The sequence below is a fragment of the Aplidium turbinatum genome, chromosome 10 (genome assembly GCF_918807975.1).
Source record: "Aplidium turbinatum chromosome 10, kaAplTurb1.1, whole genome shotgun sequence".
NCBI lineage: Eukaryota > Metazoa > Chordata > Ascidiacea > Aplousobranchia > Polyclinidae > Aplidium > Aplidium turbinatum.
Window position 1 is genome coordinate 6,915,297 of NC_137481.1, and position 25,701 is coordinate 6,940,997.

General features: G+C 38.2%; 3 protein-coding genes across 3 annotated transcripts; 2 read left to right on the forward strand and 1 right to left on the reverse strand.

Annotated features, from left to right (window-relative positions):
- Positions 1 to 5,964, forward strand: LOC145778868 (uncharacterized). Its single transcript, XM_082590459.1, has 10 exons — positions 1 to 105; positions 623 to 820; positions 1,762 to 1,925; positions 2,555 to 2,681; positions 3,150 to 3,301; positions 3,679 to 3,785; positions 4,027 to 4,254; positions 4,642 to 4,750; positions 4,990 to 5,320; positions 5,845 to 5,964. The coding sequence occupies exons 1-10, from the start codon at positions 1 to 3 to the stop codon at positions 5,962 to 5,964; spliced, it is 1,641 nt and encodes a 546-aa protein (XP_082446585.1).
- Positions 5,965 to 14,374: 8,410 nt separating this feature from the next.
- Positions 14,375 to 16,352, forward strand: LOC145778693 (uncharacterized). The gene is made up of 3 exons (XM_082590247.1): positions 14,375 to 14,382; positions 15,171 to 15,405; positions 15,845 to 16,352. Exons 2-3 carry the CDS (start codon positions 15,194 to 15,196, stop codon positions 16,350 to 16,352), a joined length of 720 nt encoding a protein of 239 aa, XP_082446373.1. The 5' UTR covers positions 14,375 to 14,382; positions 15,171 to 15,193.
- A 70-nt stretch (positions 16,353 to 16,422) lies between these two features.
- On the reverse strand, positions 16,423 to 19,095 carry LOC145778694 (uncharacterized). Its single transcript, XM_082590248.1, has 3 exons — positions 18,798 to 19,095; positions 17,837 to 18,395; positions 16,423 to 17,479 (listed from the first exon to the last, which is right to left on the reverse strand). Exon 3 carries the CDS (start codon positions 17,268 to 17,270, stop codon positions 16,848 to 16,850), a length of 423 nt encoding a protein of 140 aa, XP_082446374.1. The 5' UTR covers positions 17,271 to 17,479; positions 17,837 to 18,395; positions 18,798 to 19,095; the 3' UTR covers positions 16,423 to 16,847.
- Positions 19,096 to 25,701: the final 6,606 nt, after the last annotated feature.

Sequence of the window (25,701 nt, forward strand, 5' to 3'; positions counted from 1 at the left end):
ATGTTGGCTATAATGAAAATAGACAAACTGAGTCGAATACAAAAGGAAGCAAACGAAATTCTTCAAAGTGCAATTGCAAGTGAAAGAGGACAAAGTTGGACTAAAGTAAGGATGAAAGCATGACTGAAGACTATCTAGTAGGCTACTGCACTTTAATATGTAATTGAAGGACGTCGGTTCGACACCGCTCGAGAGTACTTGTCTGTGTTTTGAGTCGACACTATTAATAGCACGATACAACGGATGCAGCTAACTCGATGGCTGTTACTCTTTTGCTGCGTCTGCAACTAAGAGAATTGATTGTGAAAGTTTCTATCTTTGTGCTGTGAAACTGTCAGAACTAAGCTTTCAAGTTCAAGGAGATTTTCTTGTTCAAGAATAAATATTTCTCTAATTAAACACCATTTTGTCTGAGAAAGGTTTTTTTTTTAGTTTGACTCAGTATGCTCAATTGCTCAATGTGGCATCTAATTGTTCAGTTGTTCATCTCTGCTATAGCCAAGTGATAAACTTTCTTTTAGTGGAATTTAAATTGGCCTAAAGTAATTATGTAAAACCATAGAAGTAAAAACATACCGTCTGTCTCCTAAAACTCGCATGATTATTATTTTTGTTTTCGCAGATGGCAGAACAATATAAAACGTTGCTCAAGATAATATCAAGAAGCAATCTTCCTGCCAGTTTCGTTCCCCCTTCATCTTACAGTACCCTCGTGTACGAATCCTACTATCACTTTGGCTTGGCACTTCAAAATATTGGCCGTCACAAGGAATCAGTCCACGCTTACACCAGTGCAATGATGTCTACTAACTTACGAAAGGTAGATTGAGTAAACTTGAGACGTATTTCCTACAAAAACTGCTTTGCGGCCTAGTAGTTAGTTTATTTATCGATTTAATTTTATGATCTCGCATCAGTTTCACGTTTTTCTGAAACAAGCGATGTATGTTCTATCCATTTGATGCCGCTGAATGGATGGAATTCCTTAGAAGTTCTTAGAAAGCAGTCCTTAGAATGCGTTGCTTAAACGCACACCCCGAGAGCCGAACCAGCGCCGCTTGATCTTGAAGCTTCTTCGTTTACGAAGTCACACGCTAACCAATTGAGCTATCGGGGCGGACAAACGCAGTGTTTCACATTAATCGCCCATTGTGCACACAGGATCAGTGTTAAGGTGTTCGAATAAAAAAATATTTTGAAGTTTCGTTGTCCCGTAACGTCCAAGAAAAAAAACGAAACTTTCAGAATTTTTTTGTTGAATGGTGTGGTACAAGTACAACCAACACAGAATATTTAGCTGTACAATTTGTTGCAAATTTGCAACACTGGGCTATAAAGGATCAATTGGAAGTTGTTGTTTTTTTATTTCATTGTCTCTACAAATATTCATTCTACTCTCTCAAAATAGTATACTTCCCATTTATTTGTTGCATATATGCAACATAGGATGCTACATGGTCAAAGATTTCGTTTCGCTTCGACCAAACAGATTTTTTCGGTTAACCTCACATATTTCTTTGCATTGTTTATCAAGTAAACCTTAGAAAGTTGGACAACTCTCATGCCAGTGCCGCCCTATTCAATTGAAATTCTCATACACAAGTGCATTCAAATTTGTAATGAATGAGTTCAGTTTCCAAATGTAGGGCTCTGTAGGCCTACGTCTCATTCTGAATAATTAATCAAGCGATCCAACCACTTCAATCTTAATCAAGGTTTTTAATTTAGTAATTTTTTCGTTGCTTTTATTTATTTTTTCAGAATGGTTGCATGGCTGGCTGCAATTCTAACACCTGTTTCCAAACCCCGCTTTTGGCAAGACGAGCTCTTGCGCATGCAAAAAGTGGAGATATTCAAAACGCTTTCAAAGATATAGAAAAAGCTGTGATTCTTGATGCAAGGAACCCTGATTTATATTGCATAAGGTTTGTATTTCAAGCTTACTCAACGGGTGTATCTCGTTTTGCGCTATAGGCCTACTTTGTGTTGTAATAAACACTTGCCACAGGAGTGACTGGACAACATTATGACTGGCTGAATATTCTCACGTAAAAATAATGTTCTCTTTTATAGTTATATGGATAAAGTTGTATGGTATGAAATAATTATAAAAGAACCGTAGTCTATTTAACATCGCTTGTTTCAGCTTTTTTTGCTTAATACTGTCGCATTTTGATGACAGATTTATAGAAATAACGCCTGTCTTACAATGGTCCGCAACGTGTGCAAAGATAGCCGACTCTTGTTTTTTACTGTAGCCTTGGGTATACTGTAGTTAAGTGCATACGACAACTGTAACCAATACTTAAAGAAAATTGGATTAACTATAAAAACCTGAAAGTAATGCGCTGGATTAAAACAAAGACTAAAAATTAACAGCTCATAACTTAAGCAAGTTTAACTATGAGTATTTTCACTTTTACATCTATAGAATGTAACCTGGCATTATTGTAGTTTTAAGTACCGACGGTAACTTATTCTAATTTGACTAGTGATTTTTAAATTTTTGAAAAATTATGTTTCCTCTGTTGTTATATTTTTATTGCTTTTGTAGGGCATTACTTTGGAATACAAAGAAGGAGCCGGAAAAGGCCTTGGAAGACCTAAATAGAGCTCTTAGTTTTAATAAATCCCACGTTTGTGCTCTTCTAATTCGCGGAGTCGTTGATCAACCAAATCAGGTATTTTCTTGCACACAGCCAGGCCCGGATTTAAGGGGGAGCAGAGGGTGCAGGTGCCCGGGCCCCCCTTTTGAAGGGCCCCCGACGTAGAAGAAATGTGATTTTGCGTTATTATATTTTTTTCTTTCAGCCTTTGAAGTTTCTGCAAAATGCTGTGCAGTGCTGGATTAATGCTACTGTAGACGTAGAGGTGTCGGCGCGAAAAACATTTTTGCACGGGGCCCCCTTGATCTAAAAGTGCCCCGGGCCCTCCATCAGCTAAATCCGGCCCTGCACATAGCGCATGTGTAGTTGTGTACACTCATGTTAACATGGCGTTTTGTAGTAAAAACGAGTGTCCAATGTCCATCCTTATGTTGGTAGAACAAGAAATACCGTTTTAAAAAAAGCTTCATCAGCTACCTCTTTTATTTACAATAAAAAGTCAAAATACAGTATTTGGTTGACTTGTCGATTTTGTTATTGCAGATGAGTTTTAATCTTCTACAAGGATTTTCTCTCAACGCCGCAAAAAAATTGCACGAAGACCATCAGGAGGCAATCAGGATTAATTCTGATGCTTCTCGTTTCGTGGAGATTGGAAGTATTCATCATCCCAAAATGATACAATTTTGGAATCGGTGAGAAAATCGCGTCTCTTGCTTTGCCACCGGTTTAGTGACGCTGCTTCGGGTGGCGGGTGCGGTATAAGGTTATAGGCATAGTTACTGTAAATGTGAAGGTGGTTGGATTTCTTCTCATAATGCGGACCTGGTTCGACATCCGGAATAAGCTGGTTGTTGGTAAACACCGCTCATCCCTATACCCATTACCCATGTTATAAGCTTAGTAAATTGTGTTGCGAAGTTGCTGCAGGAAAAGCGGCCGAGAGAAAGAAACGCCAATATTGAAGAACGACTACGAAATACTCCTTTAACATTTAATTTAACTCTAAGCAACATATTTTTGATCAAGTTATAGAAGCATGGGTAAAAAAATCTTTTATTTTATTTTAAAGATTTCTACGCTCTTTGAATATCCCAAGAACAATAAGCTGCGTTGATCTAATGTCAGCAGTCGTATCGCAGTACAACACAACTTTGCCAATGTCGCAAGATCTGAATGGCAATAATGGTATGTAAAGTTGTTTGCACCATTTTTCTAAAATATTTTATTGTAGAAATGTGAGAAAAAAATCAAGCACGTGTAATTTAGAAAAGTAAAACTGGTCTTGGTCTGCAAAACTACAGATTGTCAAACCAAAACATAAATCAACATAACTTTAAAATTAACCACGCACAGTAGCGTATTTGACAAGAGGCACGAATCTTTTCAAAAGCGAACTAAGGGTGTTTTTTTTCTTCAGGTCCCACTGCCAAATCTACAATTGCAACAGCTCTCATGGAAAAACGGCCTCAAAGCAACAGACAAGAATCATTTTCAAACAAAGTTTCACTCGAGAAGCGGCCAAAATCGATGCCTTTCATCCCGTTCCGTTGCGGTACACCTCATGACTCTGATGATGGTCACACACACTTGAATCGACGGCTTTCGTATGGAGAAGCGCTGAGAACATATGCAGCAAAGCGACAAGGTAGGTCATAGTAGGCTAAGGCCATATGTAAGGACAGATATATAGTCAGAGAGTGAAACTTACCTAACCCTAACCCATGAAGAGAAGGATTCACATAGGATACAAACTGATATGCATAAATCAACAAGTAAGTAAAAAACTGTCAGTAACCTCTTAAGTACATGTAGCTCTACATGCGAGCTACTTGAGAGATTACTAGCATTTTTTTTTATTCATTCATAGACAAAAGATGAAATTTTCCAAAGTGTGATATCGTTGAATAATATTTCTTCTGAAAGCAAGTTTTGTGACAATTGTGTGTTTGTGTGTGCGCCTTACTAAGCTTCATTTGCAATACTAGAAAGGCGATGAAGTCACGTTTGTAAGATTATTATTTTTTGTTTGTAGAAACTGGAGTTTCTGAATATATTCAACGTTTGGTAGCACACGCAAGTCGTCCGAGCACTGCCAAACAATTATCCGGCGAAGGGAAAATGCCTTCAATTGCAAGCATGAGGTAACTCACTTAAGTTTCAGACCAAGTGTATAACGTCATAGCCTATAGCTTTTCTTGTTTTTTACCAAACGCAATGTTTCCCTTTTTTGGGCTTTTCAAAGAATCGCTTGAGAGACATTAGGGCTGCCATCGGATGAAGGCGAGTAGGGTTTAGACTAGAATTAGATGATTTTTAGCCTTACGCAGCCTACTCAACTATTAGTTTACTTTAATTTGTTGCCCATTTTACTTTTATTTAGAACACCAAGTCCAGCGCCTTCATTAAATTCTCGAAGCATTGATCAGAAATCAAGTTTATCCAAACAAAAGCCCCCTCTATTACTGGTGACTCCAAGTCCACCGCGTCTCCTTCATACCCCAACAATGCACCCATCTCTATCTCGACGCGGGTCAAACTTCTCAATCGCTTCCTGTCCTATACCATATAATAGGACTTCACTTGGTCGTAACTACGGAAGTCAACAATCTCTTCTAATTCCCTCCGGTGCACGTCGACGTGCCAGCATTGCAGCTATTCAACCCAATCATCAAGAGGCTGCTGATTTCGCATCAACAGCTCATGGACTTGAGGTATATATGTTACGATAAATCATTTTTAGTGTGTATGACCGAACTAATATGTGTATGGCCGAAAACGTTTATAATTTAGCCTATATAGTACTGTATAGTAGCCTAGTTTAGTTTCACTTTAGCACATTGTAGCCTACTATGTTAAGCCGTGTCGTCGCAAGGTTTTATCTAGCAACTTAACCTAGCCTGTATGACTCAAGAAAATTACCCCTTTATCAAAATTGTATCGATTTTTAGTACAGTAGGTACCCCAGACGGCGGTTCAGATTATCTGGTTCAGATCGGATACGGATCTGACCAGATCTTTGCCAGATCAGGACCAGATAAAGTGGTAGAGTACGGTAAATAGTGTCTGGTGGTGTAAAGGAGTAGTGTTTGGGTAGGTAGTCGAATTGATTTTAAAATTAGATTTTTAACCAATAAATGCTGGTCAGCTTATTGTTATTTGTTTTTGCGATGACTTCAAACTATGCAAACAAGAAGCCATCGCAGGTAAATACAAACCCTCCTATGTGTTGTTACAGGTCTTCAACAAAGTTAACATTTCAAATGCTCCCAGAATGTATTACAAGCCTTGGGGAGGTGATAAACTCCCTGTTGCTGAATTGCCATCCCGGCCAAAGATAGAAGCTTTTCGTGTCTAAAAGCTAGTTATGCCAGCATTATGCTTAGGCTACCTCATTGCAATCAAAGAAAAAGTTTGATCGTCAAGTTATCAAGAAAAGCAACTATAGGCTACAAAAAGCTTTGCTGAAACTTGAAGCTGAAAAGGAGTGAGCAATCATTATGATCTCTCATGGTCTGACATGAAAATTCTCATGACTGGAACAGAGGTGAAAGAAGTGACAAAACTGCTGCACTGCACACACAATGATTGCTGAAGATAAAGGTTGCAATGGCCTTTATCGGATAGGTATAGGGCTAGGCTACTGTAACATGTCCCCTCAATGAGAAACATCGCACGAGAGGCACCTTGTGGATTCGCAGTAACCAAAAGTTTCGCAGGTTGACAGCACGCTGTGTTAGTTAATAGACAGGGTCGTTGGGAGAATAATTTGGGCCCGGTACCAATGAAAAAACCTCAGGCCTCAATTCAAGATAATTCCAAGACAAGCGCATTACATCCAAAGAATACGTGGTTATTTCTTCAAAATCCCGGACCCTTAAACTCTTCCCAGGCTCCTAAAATTTCCAGGCCGGGTCCAACAGTAGGCTACCTCCTGTCAACACTATTGCTACTATCATTGCCTTAATTTAACAATAGCCCACCGCCTTTATTTTGGGCTAGCAAAAATAGAAAAAAATATAGGCTAATGTCTGATGATAAATGGTTTAGCCTACCGCCATTATTTCATGCCAGCATAATAGAAGTAAACAATAATGATAAATACTGGCAAGCCTGATAGGCAAGCCACAGACGTTGGCGATCGCTACATAGCCACAGACGTTGGCGATCACTACATTTTAAACCTCTGTGCATAAAGCCGTCAGTACAGTAGGCCTATAGCCAAAATTGCAAAATGGTTTAGGCAGTTGTTTTTCGTGTCCATTTATGCAAACTGTGTTGATACCTTCGCCTAATCTTTACACTGATTTCTAGAAAAGGAAGCAGAGGTCTTTGCAAAAAGCATTTAGCTTGTAAACTTTAAATAATATGAGATGTTCTACTGGTGCAAATTAAGCTAAACTATCACCAGGGGCGCCGGAAGCGGGGGGGGAGGGGGCGGCCGCCTTCCCCTGCCCTCAATTTTTCTGCAGATGGAGGGGCAGGGGGGGCAATGTTGCCCTTTTAAATTCATGTAAGCTACTGCACATTTTGCAATATAACAATTTCTGCTATTCGCTTTTAGCCTAATTATAATCATTCATTTTTGCCTCAAAATAATAGGCCTATATACAATTATACGGCCCAAATTTTGCAACACAGTACAGGCCTTAAAACTCGTTTTTTTTTCGGCAGCCATCGTGGCCTACCGGGAGCTCCTTCTCGGCGGCCAAATCTGCTTGCTTGGAGGTCAAAATACAAAATAACGATAGCACAAGTAAATAGAATTAAACTTGAAACAATGCAAAAATGATCGCTTAGCGTTGTTGAAGTCTGGGCCTGGGCGACGTCCTACAATAGAATCATTGCACCACGCAATAACTGCTTTATCGGGATTGTAATCCAATACTGCGGGACCATCTAACGACACTCGCATGAGTGTCTCCAATGTGGCTGCTTTTAAAGAAGTTCGCCACTCCCCTAGAATTCTCTTTAGCAACGAAAAATAACGTTCGACATGTGTTGACGATGACGGCAAGGTAATAAAATAAGTAGGCTATTTCAATGATGTGAAGGACATTTCTAAAAGAAGCATAATTTTTGCAAAATATGAGTTCTCCTTTTTAATGTCCGACAACATCGAATCGACATAAAAACGACAATATTGCCAGCCGATGTAAATTAGCACTTCGGATTAAGACTTTGTTAAAATAAACGTCGGGAATTACAAACAAGACTTAGAGCTGGTGATCGCAGATGGATATATTCCATCAATAACAAATATTCCTGCACAATGCAACAGTGGCGATTATGACGCGCTGACCTAATTTTGCGTCACTCTTTGATACTACATATTTTCGACAGTTAATCCACGATCATTCTATTGCAAAATTAAAGAATTGGCTAGAAGAGACCGGCGGCAAACTTGGCCGATTGAGGAGGTAGCACCGGCGGTCATTCAAGCACAACTTAGCGACCATGGCCGCAGGCTGCTTTAAGGCTTGACAGTAGGTTACATCATTATAACATGGCATGATGCCCTTCTTTGTATACCGGGCACTTGTAGGCTATCATTACTCAATACATAGTGAGCTGATAGATTAGCATTGTCGCTATATCTTATCTTACAACTTGAAAAAAAATTGGCCTTTTAGTAAACAAAAGTGCCCTTTTTTTGTAATCTTGCCCCCCCCCAGTCAAAAATCGTTCCGGTGCCCCTGACTATCACAAGATGTAGCCTATACAATGACAATCTGCTTTTATTCCACCACCTGCTTATATTCCAACCACCTGAAGAAGTCAGTCGTGCCTGATTGACGAAACGTCGGAATAAAAGCAGATTGTCACTGTATACATCTTGTGATAGTTTAGCCTAATTTTCACCAGTAGAACATCTCATATTATCTAATTTAATGCCTGGTGAACACTGAACAGTGAACAGCCTCATTCAATTTGTAAATTTTAAAGTAACTCTAGTACTAGACTATTTCGCCTTAACTTGCAAATTATATTAAACTTTTGACTTTAGCCCATAGACTAGGCTACGTTTGAATGGTCCGCCCCTTAACTCAATAGTTAAGCGCCAGACTTAAGAGCATGCGGCGTTGGTTCGAATGGTTCGGCTCTCGGAGTGTGCGCTTGAGCAATGCATTTTAGGACTGCTCTGCAGCGGCACCTAGTGGATGGAATAATTCCCCGGCAACAACACTTCAACAATGGGAAACCTCACTCTGTCAATCTCGGTAACCGGCTCTGAGTCAAAAGCCTGTACAAGTATGCGAAACTACCTGGAAAAACCTATCAAGACTTTGTCAGTACGAGGATAAAAATTCAAACCAAACCAACCAATTGACTTGTGAATAAAAATAGCTTGTGGACAGGCTTTGATGCCTGCCTCATGCTGATAATGAAGATTATTTCTTGTGATTTACAGGCCATTTGTTATTCTCGGACTAGGTTGAGTCAGGTGGGCTATAATGAATTGTGGGCAGTGTTCCTCTGGTGCACAATTACCTGCACAATAACCCAAAACCCAGGGGCGGCTCGCTAGTGTGTGCTGCGGTGCTGCAGTAGCTTACTCCCATGAAAGTTTTCACAAAAAAGTTTCTCAAATATCTTAACGTTTATTCTGCCCAAAATGCATTCTATGTTCTCTGTTCACAGAATTGCTGACTGTTATAAGTGTAAACTATATTTGAAAACTCTGCGTGCTGTGAAATATTTTGCACAAGGTTACAACTAAAGACACACTCGATTGTGACGTCGTAGAGCCGCGAGTTTTCTTGATTGTTGAGGAAAAAAGGCAGTGTGAAAAGTCGATGAGTGTCTGGCGTCGTGGTAACGTCAAAGGCAGCTTACGGCACAATAGCGACGCCAGTGTGAATCTGCCTTTACGGTGTGAAATTACGCATTGTTAAGTGTTACGCAATAAACCAATTAGTAGTTTACATTTTTGCTGATTAATATTACAGTTTAGCTACAGAAAAATGCAAATAGGGAGGCACTAAAAAAAACTGATACTTTCTAGGATAGGTCTACTTCCCATCCTTGGAATAAAATCTGCCTGAATTTAATATGTCATGCAATAAGCAACGTATCTATACATCCAAAATGTAAAGTGACATAGGCCACGGGAGAATGTTTTGTCGAGGAGGTAATGAAAACAAACAAGCGTTTTCTCTTTTATCATTTTGAACGTGTTATTCACACCTATGTTTGTTGATCGTCTCCTTCAAAATATTAAACATTTGCGAAACTCTTAAATAAGCCAAGTTTTACTTTAAACTTTTATCACAATTTAGAGCTAAAATATGCTTAGAATGCACCAAATCAATTGCCATTTTTCTGAGGGAGACCTCCCCGCTGTTGTATTCGCTTCCGGCGGACATGCGACCGGGCTTTGCCCGTTCGCAGCACCCCCATTTCTAGGACTCACCAGCCGCCACTGCGGCCAAACGATTTGCACAAAGTGATTTGATTTCTGCGGACTTACAATCCTTTAAACGGAAAACAAAGCTTTTACAGTCCAGGCTTAAACTTCGTTAAGAGGTAGGCTATCTGTGATCTGTTGAATTATGGGCCAATCAAAGTATACTAAAAGATATTGCATAGAACACAAAGGCTAAAGAAAAACCTTAGAGAGGTATACGCAGGGCCGTTGAGAAGATAATCTGGGCTCCGTATCAACGAGATTTTCAGGACCCAAAATCAGACTCTTCTAAGAAAAAGGCACTGTATCCAACGAACACCAGATGGTTTCTTCAAATTCCCGGGGCCTTTGGAATGGTTACAGGTTTCTAAAATCATTTCGGGCTCAAAAGTACCCTCTGAGCCCCTCTGTCAACGTTACTGGGTATACGTGAATATGTTGATTGGTTCTGTATTTTCAACTCAATTTGTTTTCTTCCCTAATTCTCATTCAATCCTGTATTTCCGTCAAAGTGGAGTCGGCCGTCGCACGCCTGTCTTTAATAATCTTCTCCTCTTCGAATCAGGGTTGCCACTTGGCTATTTTCATAGCCAAATTTCAAGAATTTAGCTATTTTTTATGTGACTTGGCTGTTCAATATATTTTTTTAATAGCCAAGCTTATTTGGCTATATTTGGCTTTTTTGACCTGCTGGCCAGAAACATGCTTTTCTATAAGACATATCAAAAGTTCTACTGGTGAATGATAAAGTTTGTCTTCAGCGTTTCCGCTGACATATAGCCAGTGATAGGCATTATCGGCGATAATTTACCGGCGATAATTATCGGCGATAAATTTTTATCGCCTATCGTTATCGCTCAATCGTTTTTTCAGTTATCGTTTATCGTTATCGCCAAAGGCAATATTTGATTATCGCCGATAAATTTTATTTCGGATCCACACACAAGTGGAAAGACCATGAAAAGTATTATTTTTACTAGCCACCTAGATAATGAAACTAAAATTGAAACCAGTTCTTTTTCAGTGCCTGAAGTGTGTGTGCTCAGGTCGTTGTCAGGGGAGGGGGCACGCTCCCCCCTGCAGTGACGGCTCTGACAACACAATAATTTTTAGAGTTGCAAATTGCAGACTTTGCTGTAAACAGCCCTTTAAGCAGAAAGCAAAATATACTAAGTTTGGAATTTTTTATGGTATTTTCATTTGATTAAACTATTTTGCCTACTGCACGTAAGCGGCAGTGTAACTCAATTGATAAAAGCATCCAACTGGTATCTGAAGGTATAATTATAAGCACGGCGGTTACCTCAGTGGTTTGATTCTGGATCAAGAGGTTGAAGATTCGATACCCACTGCCGCTGTTGCGATTCTACTCATGCATAACTTACAAAAAGTTTTGTCCTTTACAGTATATTATGTTTGATTTTTCGTCATATTCAATTCAATTCAATTCAATTTATTTTTCTTTGTCAGAATGCAAAAGAAATGATATTGAGAAAAAGAAATACAGTAACAAAACTAACAAAAGGAAAAGGTGGCAAAACCTTAATGGTTTAAGACGTGCGTGAAAGGATCTAATATTGCGGTATATGCATCAATAAATATAGTCAAGCACGGCCACCAAACCTGATACTTTAAAATAAGTTGATGAATTAGTTAAGAATCAGTCGCCTCCTCGTTCCTGGAACAACTGGAGCGCCAATTCTTAAAGCAATGAGAACACGACTGAACCCAACATCACAAAAACAAACTAATATACACAGTTACACACACATATTGAAATTACATAACGGACTATCAAAACAAGGACTATTTACAGATTTCATACAGAAATAAAGTGTTCGCAGCAACGATATTAAGTAGCCTATATATTGTAGAACAAATACATAATATGGCAGCTCATTATCAAGATAAAATAGTTAAAAAAGCTTTGTTTTTTAAATTAATTTCCTGCGCATGTAAGAGCATAACAAGCATGATGATATAGCAGCGTGTTTTTGGTATTTCTAATAAGAGTTGAATCATCTTTGATAGCGTCAGTGAGGGATGGAGTGTTTTTGGTATCGCTAATGAGAGGTGGAGACTCTTTGGTAGCGCCGATGAAGGATGTAGTGTCTGAGTTGTTTCATGCATCTTTTCCAAACCAACCTAAATAATAATCTTACGAAAAGTCAAGCGATCCTCTGAACGAACATAATAGCTTATAATAATCAGGGGAGTAGTTAGATGCAAGCTGGTAGTAACTTAGTGATATATTCTTATCTGGCAAATATTAAATTATGCAATACGGTATAGTAGCTTATTCATGGAAGAGTAAAGATAGTAATCATCATCCTTATCCGGTCGGGTGTAATATATAAGATATACGTATAGTAAGATATGTTAATGTATAATATAGTAATATATGATATGTAGGATAAATTTACAAAAGTGGCATTTGGAAAGGCATGCTATACCAGGATATGGTGCAACAATCAATAATACAGTCAGATAATTAAAGAGTTACAGCATAGGTTGTTAGAGGTTAATTTTCAAAACGCAAGTGCTTTTTCAGGTTACTGCAAAATATTGAAAAGGTTTCAATTTCAGTGATGGTTTTCGGGAGATGGTTCCACACTTTAACTCCACTAAACTGAATGGATTGTTGAGTCAAGCTTTTGGAGAAGTAGGGGAGGAAAAAGTGATTGTTGCTTCTGGTTGATATTGAGTGCAAATTGTTATTAAGTTGAAATAGAGAATTAAAGCATTGGGGTAAGTGATTGTGTTTGAGTTTGAACATAAATTTTGCAGTTTCTATTGTGTATAGTTCGTCAATTGTGAAGAAATTATGGGATTCAGAGTGATTTGATTCATGTTTTGCAATCATTTTTATAAATTTGTCGCAAATCTTTTGAAGCTTTTTTAAAACAGTTACATGACCATGCTTCCATACACTTATGCAATACCGGAGATTGCTTTCAATTAAGGAATGGTAAAGGCAAATCAAATTGTTGGTGTTTAGGTAGGGCTTAACCTTGCAGATAACTCCAAAGTTTTTGCGAAGTTTTTGCAGTAAAGATAGCATGTGGGGTTTCCATGACAAGTCTTCGCTCAGCAAAATGCCCAGAAAACTAATAGTGTTGACACGTTCAATGGGTTGATTGCATATAGATAGTGTGTAAGAGAGGTTTGAAAGTTTATTTGTATTATTGAATAACATGTATTTTGTTTAAAAACAGTTCGTGCTGCATGGGATAGGGCAGCGCTAATCAAGAAAAAAAATATTGTCGTTATCGGATATTATCGGCGATACTTTTATGGTTTATCGTTATCGCTTTAGGCATTTTTCGTTTATCGATTATCGTTATCGCTTAACTGAAAAATGAGTTATCGCGCCCAATAGGCCTACTGCTTATAGCACACAATATGCAGAAGTTAAAACCTCTCGCATTTTCCACGATCATCAATCAGGTTAACAAGTCGTTGAGGTTGACACCAAAACACGATCAGGTATTGTGCTTTCACGTTTGAATTGAACTCAGTTGAATTGGTGTCAACCAGCTGTTAATCTGATCAACGAGATATAACACAATGAGTGGAAACTCACTCTTCTCTTAGTGTTTCTCTTTTATCTCTCTCGTTTCTCTACGTGGTTCGTTTCATGGTTCACTGCATGCACATGAAAGGCTACAGACTGCGACCGTACGGGTGTACGGCGTGCTAAGAATGCACTAAAGCAAGGCTAAAGTGACGGCGAATACCACGAAGTAATTGGACTGTTCCGACCATAGTATTATTGTTAGGTGGTTTAAAAGTTTATTTTCGTTACCGCTTGTCTTTTCAGATTATTGTGTGAAATTTTGAAGTAGGTTAATCAGGATGTTACAGGTCAATAAGCAGGGTAAATACATAGGCTCTTGCTAACAACAATATTAAATTAGTATAGGGTAGCAAAGGTCTACGAAATACGATACAAAACGACTGACTGTAGGCTATATGGTTATCAAAGTTTATCTTATCCAGCTATAAACAACCAACAGGGCTAGAAGAAGTTTGGCTTTTTATAACAGTGCAATGGAAAACAGTTCTGATAATTTAACCGTCGAGTATCTTGTGGAAATAATCGAAGATGAAGAATTTCAAAGTATTCCCATTTCAACGAGCGCGTCTACAGTGCAACGTGAATTTGGGTAAGAAAGCGTTTCAAAGGACCTCGCACCTCTAATTAAATTGTGCAGTTGTGTGTTGAAAGCTGAATAAAATTGTTTGGATATATTATCCGGTATTTTTGCAGATGTCACTTATGTCCGAAAACTTACAAAACCAACGGGGGATTGCGTTTTCATGTCAAGTCAAAGCACGCTGGAAACACACGTAATAACACCAGAAAAGGTATGGTACTACAGTTCCGCATATTACCTGCCTGTAGACCGGCAAGACAACTTTATAGCCTGAATCGTCCATTTACACATTGTTTCTACGTCTGGCGACGACGGATCAACGTTAAAATCTGACTGCAGTCAGCCACTTGTGTGTAACAATTGCTGTGGTAGGCATATCCAGTCTGCCAAATTAAAACATATCGCAAATATTGCATCTATTCAACACCTGCCTACGTCGAATCCACGTAAAAAGGGGAAATTGTTAGACCACATTCCAGACGTCAAAATAGCAAAATGAGGCCCCTAATTTCTTGAAACGGAGGCCCATACCCCCTTCAGGTTGCAACTAAGACATCATATATCTCGTTTTCGTTTGTAAAGAGGGCATTGGTCCCCCTGACCCCCCTCTCGGGAGCCCAGATTCTACTGAATAGCGTCATTACACCAATATATAATGGAAACATAAGCTACAGGGACGCATCTTTTGAAAATGTACCATTACATAGGTGTATAGAGGGAATGGACCAATCAGAGGGTTAGGGAAAAGGATAGTAGGCCTAATAATATAGTTGCTAAGATCGAGTTTTCGACCAACCAACATGGCGTAGAGAGTATGCTATTGGCCAGAAGACTGGAGGTCGTTGGTTTGAATCCTCTATTTTGGTTAAGATGTCTTTGATTTGGGAATTTGTAGACAAGTTTCCTTTTAGGAAACGTATTGTGGTACACTTTCAAAAGGTGCTACCGGGACATCCGCCACTACATGTAGTATTCATTACACACTTTGTATTTTTTTAGTGTCTGAATCAACAGTACAGAAGATGTGGTTACAAATTGGTGGTTCACTTGATAACTTCACTGATGCAGCTCTTCAATATTACATTCGTGCATTCGAATCCACCACAAATGGGAGCGAACTTTTTCACAAGTTTAGCTGTGATGCAATTGAAGTGATCCCAGGTTTATTTCACGGAAAACTTCAACGTATGGAAGCAGTGGAGCAAACAAGAAAATTGTTTGATGTGTTTCTGAGGTAAAAACCAAACATATAGTGGCATTTTCATTCTATACCGATGCTATAGCTTGTTTAACCAATGTAGCTTATCAACAGTGATTTACATTTATTTCAATCATGTCTGGTACGACGAACGACAGTTCTGCCAGATTTCAGAAACTGCCTTCAATGATTAATATGCTTATTCAGTGATCTCGTGGGATTGCTGTTGACTGAGCCAATCCCAATCTCTCCGTCTTATCTTCAAGTACGAAACTTGTCTTAATTCAGTCTGCATTTATTGGTCGATATCCAAAAACTTCATATAAAGTCGCCAAATAGATAACGCAATTGTCTATACCAGCCAGTAAATGAGACATACTCAAGATGCATAAAACGGGACAAGATGCATATTTTAACTTTGCCTACATTACCGTAAAAAATAGCACGAATTAACGTTTTGAAATTTACATTTCAGAGATGAAAATAGCAAAGTTTCACAACAACAACAAACGACTAATACGGTGCTTACAACTGATGAAATACACATAATAGAATATATTGGGGGATACGTGTTACGAAAATTGAAGCGCAGTGCCACAGATGAACAACAAGGCATTTTGTGTAAACTAGAAAGTGACACCAGTTGCACAGCGGGTTCATCTATGATTGACACACTACAAAACGACGAATACGGAACATTACTGAAGCCAAGTCCTACTCTGATGAAAATTTTGCTGAGGCTGGAAGTGGATTTTCGAAAACATTTCAGCTTTCGTAATACAATGCAGACTGTGTTTAAGGAGATTGATATAAACAGTTTGTATTTATTAACCAACGACTGGGACATTGTGTCATATATTGTAAACCACATTTGCAAGCTATATTTTAAAATTCGTACCTATCAAAAAACGAAGATTTTAAAGCTCAAAGTCATTGGTGATGTTCAGAAAAACAACATCAGTCTGCGTAAAGCGTTACAGTAAAGACACTAATGTACGGAATATTGCTCGTTGTTTTACAATAAAATGTAAATGAAAGTACTTTATGTTGTAGTGCTACGCCTTCCCATTGCTTTAGACTACGTTTTTTTTCATGGAACGTCATTTTTCATAAGGTACTTTTCATGTAGTGGCCGCTTTTAGCGAGCGCCGAATTAGTGTTGTGGGCAATACCAGTGATTTTACACCAAGGCTACTGTGCAACAAACTTTACTCAGTCGAATTTTGTTTGATTTTATATCTTCTATTAGCCCAGTTAGCTTGCTTCAAGTGATCATTAGTGTAGCCCCAAAATTTTTGTGACATGTAAATAATTTAATTCGTTTTTTTGTTCTTTTTTGTTTTGTGTTTTACTTTGTTTTACTTCATGTCCCGTAATCTACAAAAGCTCTACAATTTCTGAGCTCTTCAAAAATTTTCTCAAGTGGTGGTGGTTTAAGATTTATACTAGTTGTACCGTATACAGCAATTGTCAATCCTTCATCCCGGTGGATCTTGGTTGATTCGCCGTGACAGCACATAAGTGCTAGGAGGGCTATTTTCGAGCAAAAACTTAATCAACTCGGCCATGGCTTTTGATGACATAACCAATCCTTCGAACGTTTGGTAAGATAGGAATTTCTTTTCTCGTACAGCAGCAGTGTCTCCTACAATGCTTTGCTTCCACTGGTTCAGTTCAGCTACAAAGGTTGAAGATAGCCAAGTTAGACGTGGATCGTCTGTTGTACGATATGGCACCAACCTTTTATTGTATCCATATGCCACCCTGGTGTTCATTACATCGAACCACTGGTTCATCATGCCGGCGAACCAGGCACTTCGCTCCATTTCAGGACCACCTCGTTTTTGCATCAACTGGCCGACTGTTCCGGATAGAACTTGAGCTGCGTAGCAAACTCTCATTTTTGAGTAACTTTGTAAGTTAAAATGGGCGCTGGTCAGCTTGCAGCAACGCAGCTCGGTGCTTTCATAGAGATGTGGAACTTTTACGAAATGCTCCCACAATATTTGCTTGCTGCCATACTGCAATAACCTGGGGCCACCAGGCCTGCTGGATGCGATGTTGTTTCGCGTAGTATCCTGGGAGACACTATATGCCAGGTTCTCCTTCACTGAAAAGTAAACACAAAAATTATGATATGCTTCACTTGAGCCATTCGTTCAGCCTGTCATGTTACAATGCGCAAAAATAAAAAATTCTCTGATGCCTACGATGTTAGAGTGATCTCATGGTAATTTGGGGGTGCTGATTCCAAAAATGGCATCGGCTTAGCGATATTGGCTCTAGTTATCAAGGTATGCCATCATACCATAGTAAATAATCAGAAGTAAGGACATGGCCATATAAGCTAACCCACCGGAAGCCATTTTTATGGCTATTGACGTTAATTACTTTCCACTGAGGGCAGATTTCACCTAGAGCTCATAACTCTTTCTTTATTTATTATACCATAGTAAACATATATTACCGTTTATCTTTAACTTGTATAGTAGCTTTAATTCTCGAAGGCACTGCTGTTGCTACTCGCAAACGTTTTAGAGGAATCGCACTGACGTTTTCTTCGTATTTTTCTTGCTCTTCGCTGCTGGTTTGGAATCTTCCAGCTCGCAATTTAAGCATTTTACATGATCGCATGTAAAAATACAGCAGGCAACAGACCTATGCAGAGTATAATGTACATAGAATGAACGTAATATTCACTCAAACGAGTTGAATTTGTTTAAAACTTGTCTATTGGATATTGTAAAAAAAAATATGTTTAGTTAGGTGTCCTTTTAAGGCAGTAAGAATTTTGAAAACTGTCTTTTAGCTAAATATTTTACATAGCTTGTTTTCGTTGTAAATTAACTTGTTGGAATACTCAAATAAACATCAAACATGAACAATAAACATAGAAAAATTTATATCAACAACAAAACATTCTTTTAAACTCATCCGGTTCAGTGTTCCCTCTGAGGCGAGAGAAATGCAAAATTGTTTGGGCATTGTTGGCAGGGCACCAATCACTAGCTCTTTACGAGTTCCCTCTGAAAGAACATAACATAGAGTGAATGCATTCGCTTACAAGTTCTAATGTAAAATGTAGAGACTGGTCTTTACCGACCAACAATTGAATATTTGACCAACGTTTCAAAAACTTATATTTGAAACAAGAGCAGTCAAGTTCACAAAATTTCTGCTTAGTTTGTTACTGTAGCTCGATAGCTGTTTATGTGCTTATCTCATACCAGTGTCAGACAAATTTACAGGAGAAGTTTTGCCTCTTGCTAACTTGTGTCGCTGCATCACAATGTCCACTTATTAGAAATATATATACATTATAATACTATCATACAATGTTCACTTTTCACATGAAAACAATTTGGCAACCCTACTTCTGCATAACTGTAATATGTGGCACATTTACTAGTATTTAAATGCATCCTTACTGTTTAAAATGTACTTTTCTTCGAAGTGCTCTTCACAGATTTTCACTTTGTCTTTTTTAAACAAACTCTTGACGTTGTCATCTTGTCTATATGACAACACTATCTTTTCCAGATTATCAGCCCATTCTTTCTTGTTTTCTTTACAATAATTCTTGCTAGGCACACTAAACAAGTGATGGCGTGGTGTGCCATTACTACATTGAGGCATACAGCATATTATCGGCATTGAATCTCTGAGCTTGTGATTCTACCTATCAATTATTGCCTTTTCACTGTTTTATTTGTTACCTACTATTCTATACCTAAACAATAAATTGAGAGCCGCTCTGATATCAATCATTCATTAATCTGAGCGGAATATAAATGCTATCATTATTATTATAATTTCACGATTCAACTAGCAACAGTGCAAGACTATAGCCTAAGGTTTTAAAAACATTGCAAGACTTACGACGCTAGTCTAGACGGCTTATTAGAAATTCAGGTCCTTCAAAATTGATTAAGTTGCTGACAGGCTAACAGTAGCCTGGCTGGGTTAACTTTAGGGCTGCACTAGAGTTTAATTTTAGGCTTCTTACAATAACATAATGTTAAATAATAGGTTGAAAATAGCCTAACATGTGGATAGCACCTTACCCATGGTACAAAACTATGTTACTAATTAGCCAAGCACCTTAGGCGGTGAGATAGCTCAGTGGTAGAGCTCAACGCACATAAAATCGAAGGAACATCCCATCTAAAACTCTTGTGATGTCCGTTTAATCTACTGCGCAAGTGTCTGTAGTGAAGCGTGACGGCCGACACGTAAAACGGAGCAAAAAGAGGAGTTTCCACTCATTGTGTTATATCTCGTTGATCTGATTGAAGATCTTACCGAAAAATGCGGAAAGATATCCATCCAACATAGTTTCAATGAATTTGCACGATTATTATACACTGTCCATTGTACCTTACTACTCCAGTCAGCAATGCAGTGGTGGAAAGGGTCTTTTTTGTGGTAGCAATTGTGAAAAATAAGAGTAGAAATTTGATTGGTAATGAGACATTGAATGCAACAATACTAAGAATCCGTACACATGTGCTATTTCAAAATATGTGTTGTGTTAATTTTAAGGTTACTTCAGAAATGTTGAAACTCTTTACACAATATGAATGCTGATGGTGATAAAAGTGATGCATTTGTAGTCATTTTTGACATTTAGATGAGCTTGATTTATCATTGTAACTTTGTGATTAAGGCTTGGCCTGGGCTTGGCTATAATTTGGCTATATTTTGGAAGTAGCTTGGCTATTTCCTCAGTTGGCTACCTGGCAACCCTGCTTCGAATAAGAAAGCGCGAAAATTTAAAAGGAAGTCAGAGTCTTGAATGTTGTGAGCAGCGCTTCCACTTTGGTGGTACTGTAATTACCACAATTGTGGAATTTTCATCATGCTTGTGGTAATTCAGTGGTAATATGAAAATTTTGTGTCGAAAGGTTGCCAAAATGTGGAAATTATAAATTTTGAAAATTTAACATAAAATACTATCAATAAATAGGAGCATTTAAACTGTTGTCTTCCGATATCGAACAGATATGCAAAAAAACTACTTATAATAGCATGTTCCGCTGTTTTCGGTTTGATTTTGGCTTTGAACGTAGGGTGACCAGGATGCAACCTAGTTCGTACCCTGAACAGTTCGGACCCTCAGTTCGTACTAGGTTCGTACTACGACGTACTAACTACGTACTACGTACTAGTTCGTACTACGAACTAGGTTGCACCCGGGTGACCATGATCATATTCATAGTCAAGATGTCTTTCAGATTCTAGATGCGGTGTCAAGTAAAGTACTTTGCTTAGTTATTTCGGATGTTTTAATAACTGTTAATAACCAGTACAGTTAATAAACTGAGTACCGTCACAGTTGTTTTAGACCTTATTTTACATTATAGCCTATAGTGTAAATATTGCCAAATAATGGCGTTACCAGATAAGGAATTCTTTCCTAATTTGAGAAAGTTTAGAGCTGTTAAAAACAAGGCAGTGGCTATTTGACCGGCTCCGGTCTTTGAATCTGAAACACTATTTGACCGGTCATGACGTCACTACATAAGCACTTTTTTCTTTTTCTCTTTCAAAGCAAAAGACGATAAGCGCCTTAAGTTTTAAATTCAATACGTTTTTTTCAACTGAATCCGTGGCGCATACGTAACGTCTCGGGCTGCCATTCTAGAGGGAATGAGTTCGATTCTATCCGGAAGCGTTCTTTTTTTTTTTTTAATTAAATTTTTGAAAGTAGAAAGTTGTCTTGAAGGGTTGGTTGAGATGATGATTTGAAACTTGACGGATTGTTGTGCGACAATGAGACTGGATTTAATTTTTAACTTCAGACTTCAGCGAAACGTAATCTTACAGCCTATTAGAAGGTGTGATTTTTTCAGAGAATTTGTGCTAAGAAATGAAAGGAATTTGTTAAAAATAAAGACTAGAAAAAACTTTTTTAATTTGTTTTGAAACTTTTTTATTCACTTGTTGATTCATTCATATCAGTTTGTATCCTTTTGTAGTTAAAAAAAAAAAAAAAAAAACGCTTCCGGATAGTATCAAACTCATTCCCTCTAAAATGGCAGCCCGAGACGTTACGTATGCGCCACGGACTCAGTTGAAGAAAACGTGTTGAATTTAAAACTTAACGCGCTTATCGTCTTGCTTTGAAAGAAAAAAGTGCTTATGTAGTGACGTCATGACCGGTCAAATAGTGTTTCAGATTCAAAGACCGGAGCCGGTCAAATAGCCACTGCCTAAAAACAAAAACTTGCATTTTGGAATTTTATTTTAGTTTTGGGTAAAGATCAAAACCCTAACCTTATTCCTAAGTCTAACCCTTACCTTAACCCTTCGTAACTTTAATCCTAACTCTGGCAACACCTGATTGTAACCATGGCAACAAGTGGTAAAAATAGCCACTTTGTTAATGTAAAGTAAGTCGAAATACAGTTAAAATCGGAAAGAAAATCACGATAAAAAATGTGGTTATCTGAGGACAAATGTGGTAATACAAAAGTGGTAATCTAGCTTTGTAAAAGTGGAAGCACTGGTTGTGAGCCTAATTTTAATTTTCCGTAGTTATGAACTGACGATTGAGGAAGGGTCATTTTATACGCAGGGGTGAGGGCTTCCATTTGTGAGGAAATTACCTCATTGAATTAATCTAACTTCAAAATTGATGAAAGAGGAAATGATCAAGAATTAGGAAGTCAGAAGGAAAAGCTAAGAATAAGAGAATTTGCAACAAAACCAATTTCATGTAGCCTACTTAGGTTATATTAGTTCAAGTTTTCCAAAGGCAAAACTTCATACGGGGGTATTTCACATTGTCCAAACATAATAGAGATCAGTTTATTTTGTTCTGTTTCTAAATACACAAAACACAACTAATTCACATAACAAGGATGACGGCAAAACACCAAAGGTTACCACTCACCAAAGTCAGCTGCCACCCACACATTTAAACAAAATACCAAAAATTAGGAACCAGGCCTCGAAATTCGTTTTTGTTGACGGCGGACAAACGTGTCCGGTCTGAGCAGCTATCTCGGCGGACAAATTAAGTAACACGGCGGACACACCAGTTTTAGCGTTGATCGTCACGCTTAATCACTTTATCTTGATAATTCTTTGCCATTTGAGAACTATAGCTACGGTTGAGAAGTCTTTTTAAAATTTCAGCGAAGTCACTTTGAAAGGCTTTCATCAGACCAACGACGTGCGCTTGAAGAGTCAAAGCGCGGCATAGCTGCTTAATACGCCACATAACTAATTAACTTCCACCGAACGAGGTCGTGTGGCTTATTGCTTCACAATGCTCTGGACACGAGTTGAAAAACTTCTACACTAACGCTACTATTTTCTGTTGTGCAAAGTTTCACTAGGCTTTTTTCTTTGGGTTTATTTTTGCGAGTCATATGAGCGAAAGTGAATTTCCCCTGGGCCTTTTCTTTCTTACTGTAATACCAAAACTAAACAAATTTTGCTGCATCTTGCTGTAATAGCCTACTCGTATAATCTAATTTTGTAACCAACCTTGCCTTATCAATATAACTCGGAGATCAAGGCCAGACATTGTGACGTAAAACTTGAACTAAGTTGCGCGTGATTAGTGTGAAAGTACCGGTACTCCCATCGGTTCTTAGCGAATAATTCACCTTTGTTACGCTGATTCAATGTCACCAATCGTTGAAGCAACGTAAAAATCGAAAGTTTTCCTGCTTGAATGAAAGCTAGAGGATACAGTATTAACATTTTCTAGATGCGCGCTAGAATGCGCGGGAAATTATATATTCGCAACAATTGTTCGTGCTATGCAATGACGATTTCTACCGCTATTTCTCGGCGGACAAATATGACCGATCTAGATGGTACTTCCCGCGGACATCACATGCTGTGACGGCGGACATGACCGCCGTGTCCGCCGTGAATTTCGAGGCCTGGGAACAATCGTGTGGTATTAATACTAGTAGATAGCACAGATAAATGCATAATACCAGTACGGTATTTAACATAATACACCGGTAACAGTGAAATAACAAAACAACGCGATATAAAAACTACGGAATGGCCCGTTTTGGTGAGTCCGATTCGGTGAGTCTGATTCGGTGAGTCCGATTCGGTGAGTCCGATCCCTTAACAGGGGATTTTTTCAATTTTTTTTTTAAATTATCGGGTACCGTAGCCTAATTATCATTGCTGTTTTAGGGTTAGGGGTTTGGGGTTAGAGGTTAGGAACTCACCGAATCAGACTCACCGAATCGGACTCACCGAATAGTAGCAGACCCTAAGAACTATGTGCAAGGGGATAAGCAAATGATATGCTTTAGGAGTGATTATTGTACAAATTTTTAAAAAAACATCTATATTTAAATTTGAAAGTAAGTAACTATTATTTATTTGCAGAGATGTACGTATACGCTGCAAATTCTACGCCGCATACTTGCAGCGTAGACTTTTTGTTTGCGCTAACGTTTGCGGCCACATTTTTTTGGATAGTTTGCGCTTGAGGCTACGCCGTAAAGTTTTCGCGGTTGTTTAGCGCATAGCGTCAACGCATACTTTTTAAAGTATTTTTTTCGCTACAACACGCCAATACCTTCCAGCGCTGCAGTTGAAAGAATGTTTGCAATGTCAATGTTCAATGTCAATTTCAATGGGCAAAGACATATTGGAACCAAAACACAGCAAAATGTCAGATGAACACTTTCAGATGCTTGTGTTTCTTCGTGGAAATTCAAAATAAAACTTGTTTGTTTCAAGTGGTTTATACCGTGTGAATGTTTGGCACCTAGCAAACAAAATTAGTTTGCGCTAGTGTATGCGCTAACGCTGACGCCGCCAACATTTTTTACAAGTTATGTTGACGTATACGGCGTATGTTTTTTCGAACGTTTGCGTTTACGCTGACGGCGTCAATATTTTTTGTATGCGCGTACATCACTGTTTATTTGCAATCAGACACAAAGTCCATAGAATTCAAATTTTTAACAATCATCACACAAAAAATCAGACTAACACAATACGGTACCAAGCAGGATACATCAAACAACACACATACAAAATATTGTTGTAGTGAATATAAAATGTAGAATTAAAATAGTAATCAGAAGACATAACATTGCGCAAAAGTGGATTAATTGATCTGTTGCAACGTTCTACAAATGCATAGTGATTTTTTCTTAATAGAGCATTAAATGTTAACATGTCATTCTGTACCTGATACACTCTAGCATGGTCGCATCTCGACAAATTGTGAATAATTCTGTATGAGTCGTTGTAAGCAACTCGTATGCGATTTAAAGTAGAAGTTTTATAGTTACACCATAGCTGAGAACCATACATTGGCATACAATATGATTGGTACATTACATTTTTAACTTCAGTAAAGCAATTTCCAAACTTGGACCTAAGCTGATCGGCAGCGACATAAAAAGATCGCACTTCCCTTTTAATATCCACGCCATCACTGATGGTATCATCAATCAGTATAGTTAAATATTTAGAGCTGGTATACAAGTCCCCCCCCCCCTTGGCAACTCATGACAAAGACAGGACTCAACCAAACATGTAGGGTGAAACTACTTTACCTTTGCTTTACTGTTCACACACTTCAATCCACATGTTTTGGTCAATTTTTCTTTGTCATGAGTTGCCAAGGAGGGGGGGGGACTTGTATACCAGCTCCCATTGAGAAGTCAAAACTTTAAATTTGCGACAACAGTTTTGTTACAGTTGAAAATAATGTCATGTCTAGAAGCATAGGATTCACAGACACATAGCATCTTCTAACAAAAGTTTGGTGTTGCAGATGGCTAATATAAACCTTTTTTTGTTAGTGTTTTGACGTGTGCTATAATGGACGGTGAATTTCATGTCCAAAACCAAAGACCAGCTAGAAAAGACTTAGCCTACAGTTTGTCTGATACCAGTAAGACTGCCCATCAAGTCAGCTTTAGACTAATTTGTTGCTTGAGGTTTTAGTTTGGTTGAAACAATTTTTTTGCAACACATTGAATTTAACTGAAACAAATTTTGTGTTTTGAAGCAAAGCAGTTTTGTATTGAATAGCCTCCTTGTTCCCGTGAGCCTGAATAATAGCCAATACTTGGCAAATTGTTTCAAATTCATAGAAAACTTGTTATTGCTACAGTATTTCAAAATGTAACAAAGACAAATAAAAATTTTTGCATTGAAACAAGATGTTTCAAAATATTTTTGTCTACTTGACTCACTGTTAAGTTGCTTTGTAAGAAGAAAGTGGCTATATTTAGGGTATGGGATATAAAGCTGTTCCGTGCAATTTTTTAAAAACCTATTGCACTTGCACATGTGCGCAATCTCATTGACAATTTCACTTTGAAATGTATTAGA

Coding starts and splice junctions, on each gene's coding strand:
- LOC145778868 (XM_082590459.1), top strand. CDS start 1: ATGTTGGCTATAATGAAAATAGACAAACTGAGTCGAATACAAAAGGAA. Junction 1,926..2,554: donor CCTGATTTATATTGCATAAG/GTTTGTATTTCA, acceptor TTGCTTTTGTAG/GGCATTACTTTGGAATACAA. Junction 3,786..4,026: donor AATGTCGCAAGATCTGAATG/GCAATAATGGTA, acceptor TTTTTTCTTCAG/GTCCCACTGCCAAATCTACA.
- LOC145778693 (XM_082590247.1), top strand. CDS start 15,194: ATGTGGTTACAAATTGGTGGTTCACTTGATAACTTCACTGATGCAGCT. Junction 15,406..15,844: donor TTGTTTGATGTGTTTCTGAG/GTAAAAACCAAA, acceptor TTTACATTTCAG/AGATGAAAATAGCAAAGTTT.
- LOC145778694 (XM_082590248.1), bottom strand. CDS start 17,270: ATGAGAGTTTGCTACGCAGCTCAAGTTCTATCCGGAACAGTCGGCCAG.